The sequence below is a fragment of the Triticum dicoccoides genome, chromosome 4B (assembly GCF_002162155.2).
Source record: "Triticum dicoccoides isolate Atlit2015 ecotype Zavitan chromosome 4B, WEW_v2.0, whole genome shotgun sequence".
NCBI classification, from domain to species: Eukaryota; Viridiplantae; Streptophyta; class Magnoliopsida; order Poales; family Poaceae; genus Triticum; species Triticum dicoccoides.
Window position 1 is genome coordinate 270186629 of NC_041387.1, and position 11664 is coordinate 270198292.

The following is an 11664-nucleotide window of genomic DNA, read 5'->3' on the forward strand; positions in this document are numbered from 1 at the left end:
ATCATGTGTTCCATCACTTCGTGATCAACCAATGCCCACACACACCGCACCATGTTGCATTCTATTATACTGGTTTCCAGGAGTCTTGCATGCAGATACATAACAAGTATTGATGGGGGACATGTTTCTGTGGTTCCGAGCATCTTCAGTCGGGATAGAATCGTATGATAACCTCCAAGGGAAATTCCTAACCTTTGGCGGCACCGCCACCTTCCGCAACATATCCCATGATTTCTCATTTGCTACGGTATTCAAAGAACCAACCCTCTCTTCCAACTAGTCTTCCCTCCTTCTCTTTGTTGCCACTATCATTTTGTATGCAGACCCGACAGAGAAAATGCCATTATTTTCGAAGCCCCATGACCAGAAATCATCCATGTCTCGAGTACAAACCGGACCTGAAGAATTGTTGTGGCATCAAAGGAAGAAATACTTGCTATACCAACTATATGTTCTAGCGAGCATTCAAGGGATCCAGGAGCTCTGTCACCAGTTGCGAAGGATTTTGGATCAAGGAAACGATCGGTCTCATGTTCTCCTTTCTCGGCATCCAGTTTGTGTCCCATATATTTGTTGTGATCCTATTGCCAATCCTCTTTTATAAGTCCTTACTTGAGTGTGTCATGACCTTCCACCACTCCTCTTCATATCTGAGATGGGTGCGATCCATGCTGCGCATCAAGAAAGCCATTATCAGGGAAATATACATCCTTGAGGATCCTCGCACTCAGAGAATCAGGGTTCTCCAAAATTTCTGCATGCTTGCTTGGCTAGGAGTGCCAACTTAAAGATCTCGAAATCTCGAAAGCCTAGGGCCCCCATGTATTTTGTCATGCTATGGTGTCTCAAGATACCTAATATGGTTTTCGATGGCCTCTTTTGCTTCCCCACCAGAAGGCATTAATCATGGATGTTAAGTGCTGACACAATCCTTTGGGGAGTTTAAAACAAGACATGGAGTACACCGGTACCTGTGCGACTGCTTTTATCAAAACTTCCTTACCAGCTAAAGACAATATTTTCTTCATCCATCCTTGTATCTTGGTCCACAAGCGGTCCTTCAAGTACTTAAAAGCCCCATTTTTTGAGGTACCAACATCAGACATGCCAAGGTACTTCTCAGTTTTTTAGATGAGTATTTTTTTTGGGAAGAAGTTTTTTTAGATGAGTAGAGTGTGTCACTTTTTTTTGAGACACGTAGAGTGTGTCACTTGTGTCATCAGGAGAGGAGGTGACAATGACCTTGGCCCTTGGGTACATGTGGGCTGTGGCTAGTGATTTCGTAGGCTTCGGCTTCGGCTTTTGTTTTCTTCCGACGGGCCACGAAGCGGTTCCACTGACTCTCTCAATCGAAACCCAGTTCTGCGTGGGCCGGGAGGGTTGGAGTGAGGAGCCGACGAGGCGGCAGCGGAGGGGGATCGCCGGAGACGGGATGGACGTGCCGTGGCTGCTGGTGGCGCACGGGTCCGTGACGGCGCTGGTGGTTGTGTCGTTTCTCTGCGGGCAGTGGCCCATCTTCGAGGGCACCTTCGTTCAGAGCATCAACCACTTCCTCACCTCCGGAGCCTACCGCCACTTTCTGTGCGCGCTGCACGCCTCCTCCCGTTCCCTCACACCGCCTCTTCCGCTTCTCACTTAGTGAAGATTGTTTGCGCAGGCGGCTCGTGCAGGCGGCGTGCGGTACTGGAGCCAGGGATCTCGTGCTCGGGGTCGAGCAGTACTGCTGCGACCGCCCTAACCCTATCCTGCAGGTGCACGTGGTGCTGAGTATCTATGTGTGTTGTAACGCCTGCTCATATCATGAAAAGTTAGGGTGTTTGATTTTGATGCTATGTTATGCGAGATTGTTGCTTGGGATTGGCCGATATGATATTGCTCTCTTATGCTGAGTTGAATCAACCAAGGTAGAGAATTTATTGAATCAGAATGTGGTTGGTTGAATAGAAAAAGAGTTTGTCAGGGGTTTTGGGGCTGTTGATGATGAATGGATGAATGTTGAGCGATTTGGTGGTTGGTTGTCTACAGTTATGAGATATGCTTTGTTGTGTAAATCTATTGCATTTTCTGCACAAATTGGATGTGCATCTAAATGGTGCCAATTGAGAAGGGACAGTGGAGTATTGAGTTGTGTCAGTTGTGTGAAATTTTAAGGGGTTCCATGCTTGGCTTATTTCTACATTTATGGTGTACTATTTCCATCGGAGGGCTGGTTTTGGGGTTTTGGGGTGGGCTAAAAGTAATTGAAGAATGTCATAAGGGCATACTACCTCCGTCCTGGTTTATTAGTCCCCTTTGTATTCCATGCCAAATTTTGATCTTAAATTTAACTAACAAAATGTTAATGCATGTCATAAAAAATAATATAATTGAAAACTATGTTCGAATACGAATCCAATGATATAATTTTTGGCGACATGCATTAATATTTTGTAAGTTAAATCTGTAGTCCAAATTTGGCACAAAATACAAAGGAGACTTATAAACCAGGACGGAGGTAGTACTTGTTTGGGAGCTGGTTTGATGCATCTAAGCTACATGTGAATTGGTGCCTGGTTGGTGGGAAGCCTCACAAGTAATGGTTGGTCCATTTTTAGTGAATGGGTGGTGCTTTGGTCTTGTAGTTGCATGAGCATGTAAATTATGGGGAAGTGGGGAAGAGTGAGGGGAGAAAACAAATGGAACTAGACAAAGATGAGCTGAGTGCTGGGTCACTTGGAATGGACAAATCTCATGGTTTAGTAGTTGAGCTGACGTAAGATCTTTGCACTGATTCAGTAGTGCATTATTAGAGTTACTACTATGAAATTATGATGCATACATATAATGCACTTGTCCTAGCGGTGCCATCTATGAAATGTTTGCCGCAAAACAAAGTCAGTACTTGGCCTGAAAAATAATTAAATTGTCAGAGTTGTGTCGAATATTATTGTACAAGTTAGGTTACAGTTGGACTTGGAGTCGTACGGTGTGTAGACAGGATATGAAGTCGTGTCCAAGTAGGACACTTGTATCCTAAGCCTCTCATATATAGTAGGGGTAGACACACGATGTAACCTATGCCAACATAATAGCACGGGCACGCGGGGGAGCCGACGGCGTGTGCCGGCGCCCGGGCGGCCGGGGTGCGGTATTGTGACAGTGTCACGGGGAGGAGCACCCGTAGTCAAGCCCCGGGGATGTAGCCATGATGGCGAACCTCGTTAACAAATCTCGGTGTCGTGCTAATGTGATTGCTTGGTCCTCGGTAGATCGACGGAGTGCCTCGGATTATTCTAACAAGTGGTATCAGAGCAAGGTTCGATTCTAAGGCTGGAGATGTTGATTTAGAGGTGGAGCAGAATTCGCCGAATCGATCGGTGGTTGGGACCTGCGACCGGAGAAGATCGATGGTAGCGGCGGGAGTTCTGTTCATGTCGGAAGCAATCAGAGGCACCAGGCGGCGTCATCAGCGGTGTGCAGTGACTCGAGGCCGTCTCGGCGAGATGCGATGGGCAACGAACAACGCGTTGGGCGAGCGTACAACGGCAGTTGGCGTCGACGAGATCGATTCGCTCGATCGAGCAGCAGATCGATACGAAGCCGCCGCGGCGTGTTTCCGGAGGACTCTGCGAGTTTGATCGGTCCAAAGCAAGGTGGCCTGGTGCGGCCCAGGAGGGTGGCAAGGCCCAGTCGGGTGAGGCGGCTGCTAAGGCCCATGGTGGCGTGGAGGCCGATCGGCTGAAGTTCCAGGCTGGTGCCACGGGGGTGCTCTGGTGCAAGGTGAAGACCTGGTGCAGATCAGGCACAGGCGTGTGCAGGCAGGCTGCGGTAGGAGCGGATCGGTTCGCATGGCTGTACAGTAAGCACGAGTTCATGGTGTGGCGTTGACTGCGATTTGAAGCCGATACGTAAGATTTTGTTGTTGAAAAAAAAATCGTTTCCAAGAGCTGCTACAACGTGAGTCCCAGCTATCATCAAGTTGATCCAAAGCGTGAAAAAGCAAAGTACAAGAAAAATAGTCAAAGAAAGTCACGTGGTGCTACATGCATGAAGCTGCTTGAGCTTGTTGCTAGAGTATACGAGAGACTACAAAGGGACTACTTCTGGTGTTCTTCGCATTGTTCGCCGAGAAGATGACATGATGTTAGCAGGTGTTGTTGTTCGGCATAGCAGAAAGGGGAATCGAGGATGGTGACGTGCGTATAAGGCTCGGAGGAGTCTGGAGCTCGTCGTAACATGATCATGCAAACACAGGGCGTCCATGCAATGCACAGTTGTGCGAGGCGGACACGACGCAGGGTGGAGCATAGTCGCAGTCGGGTAATTTCGGTTGGGTCGGACTGGACTGTCTGACGGATCGACGTGGATGTCGGTCAAAGCAGAAGACGGCGGTGATTTCAGCGACGACGACATAGGAGCGTGATGTTGATGGTGGCTGACTTCTGGGGCATGGAAACACGTGGTGCAGGCCTGAGGGCTTGTGCGGCTTCGACAAGACTATGGCGCAGGGTTGATTCAAGGCAGTGCACACATGAGAGTTTGAAATCGACGGAGCGCGGGGGTAGCATAGCGCAGCTACATGGAGTCATGTTGAAGGTGGAGCTGGAGTCTGATGGATGACTATGCTCTGAGCTGATGGAGGGGCTACGGCGTAAGTTAACAGAGAGTCGAAGCCTATTTCAGCGGGATAGCGAGAGACACATGGATCGGACTGGGTACCAGTGGTCTGATGGAGATGTGATACTCGGCATCGGTCGGTGATGATCGGTGGTTCTCTGCAGTGGGGGTTGAGTAGTGTGGTTCGCGACCCTGGAGACTCGACCAGGACAACAGAGACTCGACGCGGTGATAGCGGCGAGGCGTGCGGTAAGCACGGGACACAGTGACAGACCAAGGCACTGGTGGTCAGACATGTGGTCAGACAAAGTGTGCAAGGGTGTTGAAGTAGTGTTGACGAGTACCAGATTCAAGTTGGTGACTGGGTCTATCGGTGCTAGTTGATGGACAGGAGTTGACCATGGAGAATCTGAGAAAGTGGCGGAAAGTCTGAAATTGTCAAAGGCTGAGAGAGTACATGGCCGTATATTCTGTGGTGTTCAGTGCACATGGCAAAGTGCGGATGACAAATACAGAAGGAGGCGGAGTGCTACAGCTATGGGACATGCCAGAGACTATCCGGAAGAAGGGTGAGACAACTGCGAATTTGACTCAGGGTGACACAGGGCGACGGTGAAATTCCTTCAAGTTTCAGACAAGCAGTCAAGAAAGAGCGCTGATGTTGAGTTCAGGTAACTCTTATATGTGGCGTCCAATATGTGAGTTGTTCACTTTCACGCAGACTTGATCGATGTGTGATGGTGTTGGATGGATACTCTGGAAGTTGGAAGCACAAGGTAGAGTAATGAGGAACTTAATTTTACTCGAGTGTTGATTGTGAAGAAGACAAGAAGGGACTACAGTTGCAGGTGGAGTCACATGGAGTCTGGGAGTAGCAGCGGTGCTCATGGCGCTCTCAAGTCCAATGTACATGGAGGTTCGACGCACGAACGAATTCAAGGTGGTGGAGAATATTCGCCAAGGTGGAGTTTGTTAGAGTTGTGTCGAATATTATTGTACAAGTTAGGTTACAGTTGGACTTGGAGTCGTACGGTGTGTAGACAGGATATGAAGTCGTGTCCAAGTAGGACACTTGTATCCTAAGCCTCTCATATATAGTAGGGGTAGACACACGATGTAACCTATGCCAACATAATAGCACGGGCACGCGGGGGAGCCGACGGCGTGTGCCGGCGCCCGGGCGGCCGGGGTGCGGTATTGTGACGGTGTCACGGGGAGGAGCGCCCGTAGTCAAGCCCCGGGATGTAGCCATGATGGCGAACCTCGTTAACAAATCTCGGTGTCGTGCTGATGTGATTGCTTGGTCCTCGGTAGATCGACGGAGTGCCTCGGATTATTCTAACATAAATCACTGGTCAAATATGGAGCCTACTATGTTTAGGAAGTTCTAATCTGTTCGCAGCAATAACCTCTAAGCTTCTCCTCCTAATCATACCAGCTGACTATTTCAAAGTGTTAGATGTGCCATTTTTTACGTTTATTTTCATTTTTGGAACATGAGCCTGCCCTATTCTAACACTCTCTCATGGTCCTTATCTCTGCAACTGATTTACACTCCTTTTTTTTTTGTTTACTCTGGTTCCTCTATTTACTTGCTTTGTAGTCTTATAGCAGCATAACCATTAGGTTTGTCAGAAAATTGCTTACTTATGCAACATCTTATTTGTGATTTTTTTTTCTTAACTGCAGGTTTTTTATGTTGCCATAATTGGCGGAACATATTTTATAATAGTGCAGTCATCTTTCAAGTACATTCCTGGGTATTACGTGAGTGTATTGCACAGGTATCTCGTTAACATTTACCAATTTGCAAGACAGTCATTCCTTTCTCCATTTTTGGCAGTCAGAGATCTTGCTCTTGCAGGTACCTGAGCATTGTGGTTGTTTCTATTGGTGCTATACTCTTTGTCCTCACTAGCTTTTCTGATCCTGGGACTGTTACTTCTGAGAACGTGTCTCAGTATGTATCTGCCTATCCTTTTGACAACATTATTTATGTAGAGAAAGAATGTTCAACATGCAAGATTACCAGGTATGCTATTTTCTAGTGATTAGTCATACCATGGCTTAATAATTTTAGGTGTTGCCGTGCTTTTACTTTTGTGAATGATTGAAGAGAATAATTTAATCACAATAGTTTAGAAGTCTAACTGAATAAAGGTAAACCACACTGATTATTGTAAAAAAAAATACCTGATTATTTTGGGACTTTTCTCGAGAGGCAATTATCTCACCAAGTAGAAATCAGATTTGCTCTATATGTTGGCTATTGTACTTGCATGAAATTTTAAAATTCTTTTACTTTCCGTCTGTCATGGATTTGATATGAAGCATGTTGTGGTGCGATCAAGGTTTTGGAGCGGACAAATTGTATCCTAGAATTTAAGTTGACAGAGCTCTTTTGTACTTGCATTCAGTAGAAGGTGTAGATATTATTTGATGGTATGCTGGTAACTGTGCAAGTATACTTTGTAGTTTCGTAGACTAATTAACTATGATTGATCCATCATAAGTGCAACCGATAAACTATTAACTATTATTTTGAAGTTTTTATGAAGTTATGATCATGCACTCATGCTACAATGTATTGTAAATATGTGTTGTTCTCTTTGTTTAGTGTTGTTCATATCAATCTGCTTTATTTGACATCCTAATAATGGTTCATTGATATGCAGACCAGCTAGGGCAAAGCACTGTAGAATATGCGATAGATGTGTGGCTCGATTTGATCATCACTGTGGATGGATGGTACTTTTATTTGCTGCTTGATGCTTGATGGTATCTTTGGCTTGTTTATATCCTGAAATTTGTTTTGATACAGAATAATTGCATTGGGGAGAAGAATACTTGCTATTTTGTGGCCTTCTTATTTTGGTGAGTTTTCTCTTACCTTTTTTCCTTGTTTCTTTTCTTTTGGCTACATAGATAGTCCCAACTCCCAAGGATCCATGACTCCATTCAGTTAACATCGACAAACCCCATTGTGCTATTCAATTTTCTTTTTGTTTCTTAGCATCATCCTTATTAGTACATGTCAGACTCCTAATTTCTCATCCTCTTGGCACCCAATAGTATCTCTCAGTTACGAGCACCAACCATGGAGACATTAATAAATGTGACAAGCCCACTAGGTATTTCAAAATAGATATATATAGCTGGCAAGTTATTGGGAGCTAAAAGATTGAAGCGGAAAACATTATTGTTGAAGATGTGACTTACCTTCTAAATTATTTATAAATAATTTACCATGTACTATCCAAGTGCAGTTGTTTAAATATTGTATGTATGATTATGCCCTCCGTTCCAAAATATAAGGTTTATAGTCAAACATGTGCATGTTTGACCTAGTTTTTAGAAAAAATATCAATATCTACAGACCAAATTTGTATCATTAGATCCATCATGAAAAGTATTTTTATATTTTATTTATTTGTATTGTAGATGTCGGTATTTTATTCTATAATCTTGGTCAAACATACACAAGTTTGACTTGCACGAAAATCGATAAACCTTATACTCTGTATGTCTAGTTGTCTGCAGTTTGGGACAGTTGGGGCTGTAGTTCATTTTAATTTGTGTTACAGTCTGTTTAGGAAGATTGATCTGCTACTTGGTTTTAAAACCTATACTAATGCTGGTAATATTAGATCAACCTGTTCAAAGCAGATCCTTGCACTTTTCTTGCAACTTTACATTATTTATGTTTCTCCTTCTTCATAACAGGCATTTTCTTTTATGTCTGTATGGAGCAACTATCCTTGGTTTCATTGTTGTTGGTGAATTGAAAGACAAGAAAGTTGTCTACATACTGACAGGTTATTATTCTGTCCGTTCTAAGAGCTCACACTCTTGTCTAACAGGAATGTCTTCTCATGCTACATTTAACCCGAACCATATGTGTGGAGGAGTGTTTAATCCTTTTATTCCCTTGTGGCGTGATATAATAAAACTCGTCTAGTAGAACTATAGGTGAAATTTTTTACCATCTTGCTGATTTTTTGTGTTCTCGTATTTGAATATGAATGACTCAATACCCTTTGAGGAGAAGTTATCTAAATCATGTGACATAAATTATGGAAGAACTCATTTCACTTTATATTTCATTTAAGCATTATACTCCATCCTTTTTTGTTTACTCTGCATATTAGCTTTGTCTCAAGTCAAACTTTGTTAACTTTGACCAAGTTTATACAAAAAACTATTGACTTCTACAATACAAAGTCAATATCGTTAAAATCATCATTGAATATATTTTCACATCATATATATTTTTTATTGTGAAAGTTTTTTCTATATACTCAACTCCGCCTATGTCTTCTAGGCATAGCCGGTCCCAAGCCCGGGTAAAGGAGGAGGGTTGTGATAGGCTTGGCGAGCCAACGTAAAAACTAGCCAGTCCCATAGGTATGAAACCGATTTGAGCGAGAGTAGTACTAGGATGGGTGACCTCCTGGGAAGTCCTTGTGAAAGAGTTTCATATCTAAGGGTTGTGATAGGCTTGGCGAGCCAACGTAAAAACTAGCCAGTCTTTTGGGTATGAAACCCATTTGCGCGAGAGTAGTACTAGGATGGGTGACCTCCTGGGAAGTCCTCGTGAAAGGGTTTCATATCTAGCCTACCCCAACTTGTTTGGGATCAAAGGCTTCGTAAGTAAAGTGTTTTTTCTATATACTCGGTCAAACATTATAAAGTTTGAATTAGGCCGAAACTAATATGCGGAGTAAATAAAAATGGAGCGGGTATATGTCTTCCTTCATAAGTTGTCATTTTCTGTTTTCTAATTGAGTTGTCGTTGGAATTTGACAGTTTATTATGGCATTGATAATTCATTCTCTGGCCTGTTTCCCCATATTGCACAGGTATAATAGAGGAATGAATAGAAATTTTTGAGTCCATCAGCATTCAGCACCCTATTCAGTATCTAACCTAACTTATGGTCACTTTTTCAGTGGTTGCTTGCTGTCCATAACACACAGATACTTTTGGTTGTATTTTTGGGTATAATAGCGTTGCTTCTTGGGGGGTTTTGTGCTTATCATGTACATCTTTGCTTATCCAATATGACTACGAATGAGGTAACACCTTGCCACACGCTTCATTTGAAAATTGCCAAATTTTCCATCATTTAATTTGTCCTTTTCTGAGGATATGCTTCAAAAGCGATCACCTGAGTTGATCAATGAACCATGTTCTAATTAGTTTTTGCGAAGGGGTTCTTTGAGTAGACAGGAGAGGAAAGTGAGATTTTCTTTCAATGAATCATCTTAACAATGTTGATTTTACAATGCCTCTTTCCAATAGAGGCATAGTGGTAAGACTATGTCGAGTAATGGAAGCAGTAACCCTAATGAGGATGAAACAAGTTTGAAGCATGTTATTAATACAAAAATGTCTTTCTGGACTTTCTTTCTTCTTCCAACTCATCTTGTGAAAATTAATGCAGACATTCAAATGGCAAGACTACATTTTCTGGATGAAAAAGGAGAACGCAGCGAAAGCTAGCGCATACACACTGAAGGCGAGCATCAACGCAGCCAGCAGTGAAGTGCAGAAATCGCCGCCAAGCAAATGGAAGACGTTCTTCTCAAGGTCGAAAACACGGGCCGAGGAGCCGGTCGTGAAGAATAACATATATGACGTTGGCTGGATCAGGAACCTGTGTGAGGTGATGGTACCTTTATCAGAGCGGAGGTCGTTCTCTTGCAAGAAGTCGGAATGAAGTGAAATGCTGTTGCAACTGTTGTATGACTTAAGTGTTGTATATCCATGGCGTTGTAGAATTTTGGGAACATTTCCCCTCCTCCCTCATACACTGACATGGTGTTAGGGCCGTGATCGGAGCGAAAGTAATTAACTGTAGATGACAGTCTGTGCAAGTCGTTTTTGCTTGTATCAATCCTGAAGCAATCAATAGTTTTGGCATTTTGATTACTTTATTATCTGGGCACTAGTCCGTTATCTGGAAAGCAATCAATAGTTTTGACATTTTGAATATTAGCATATGTACGCCCTATTGTATCTCGTATCAACTCCTATATTCATGAGTAGCTGTATTTGTTGCGGTGTCCATTTTGTTACCAAGTACTCCCTCAGTTCCTAAATATTTGTCTTTCTAAATATTTTAATAAGTGACTACATACGGAGCAAAATGAGTGAATCTACACTCTAAAATATGTCTATATACATCCATATGTGATAGTCCATTTGAAATATCTAAAAAGATAAATATTTAGGAGTTGAGGGAGTATGACCTTACGTGTATGTTATAGTCATGTTGGGGTGACTAAGATGCATGTTATAGTCATATGTTGGGGCGACTAAGATGCGTTTCTATCATTAGTTTCTATCATTAGCGAGGATTACAACGTCTTCACTGCGGCTAGGACCGCATGTTGGGCGTTACACCACGTCATGGGCATGTTGCTCCAACACATAATCGCTGTCATCGTGGTAGAGGTTCTTGCCGCTGGACTCCTTGTCGGCGTTGGGATCGCCGTGGCTTTTGTCATCATTGTCGTCCCTATATCTAGAGGATGGGCTCCCTGGCACGTTTGGCGTGGGGCAGCCTGAGACAAGTCAGTAGAGAGCATCCATGCCAGCTCTGGTGTCTACTCGTCTTTGGGCTGTGGGGCCGAAAAGCTGATGGCGGTCAACCAGGAACATCAATTCTGCTAGCATCCGAGAAGAGTCATTAGATTAAGCACCTCGGATTACACAACGCCATGAAGAATTATGACATAAGACATACTTGTGCTATGGGGTTGGTCTCGCTGTGACCGGAGTCCACCTTGTTGTCCGGGAAGTCGCTAGCTTTGCCTCTGCATAAAAGCGAGAGCACCCCTTTCATGGATTTGCCCTTGTAGAAGTTGCCCCAGATGGCCCGGGTGGCGTCATCCTTGCCATTTAACATCCACATCGAATGCAGCTGAGCCTGGAGAGGCTGGACGCCGTGGTTGAGAGCCACGTGCATGACGAGGAAGTGTCACCTTATCGTTGACCAAGTGAGCCACCTTCTTCCTCAACTTGGTCACCTCCTCGGAGTCCTCGACCTCGAAGAGTTGAGTTTGG

General features: G+C 43.9%; 1 protein-coding gene across 1 annotated transcript; it reads left to right on the plus strand.

Annotated features, from left to right (window-relative positions):
• Positions 1–1306: 1306 nt before the first annotated feature.
• On the plus strand, positions 1307–10640 carry LOC119295953 (probable protein S-acyltransferase 17). The gene is made up of 10 exons (XM_037574375.1): positions 1307–1581; positions 1658–1751; positions 6286–6380; positions 6461–6628; positions 7272–7344; positions 7418–7470; positions 8320–8411; positions 9403–9455; positions 9546–9671; positions 10040–10640. Exons 1-10 carry the CDS (start codon positions 1433–1435, stop codon positions 10313–10315), a joined length of 1179 nt encoding a protein of 392 aa, XP_037430272.1. The 5' UTR covers positions 1307–1432; the 3' UTR covers positions 10316–10640.
• The last annotated feature ends 1024 nt before the right edge of the window (positions 10641–11664 follow it).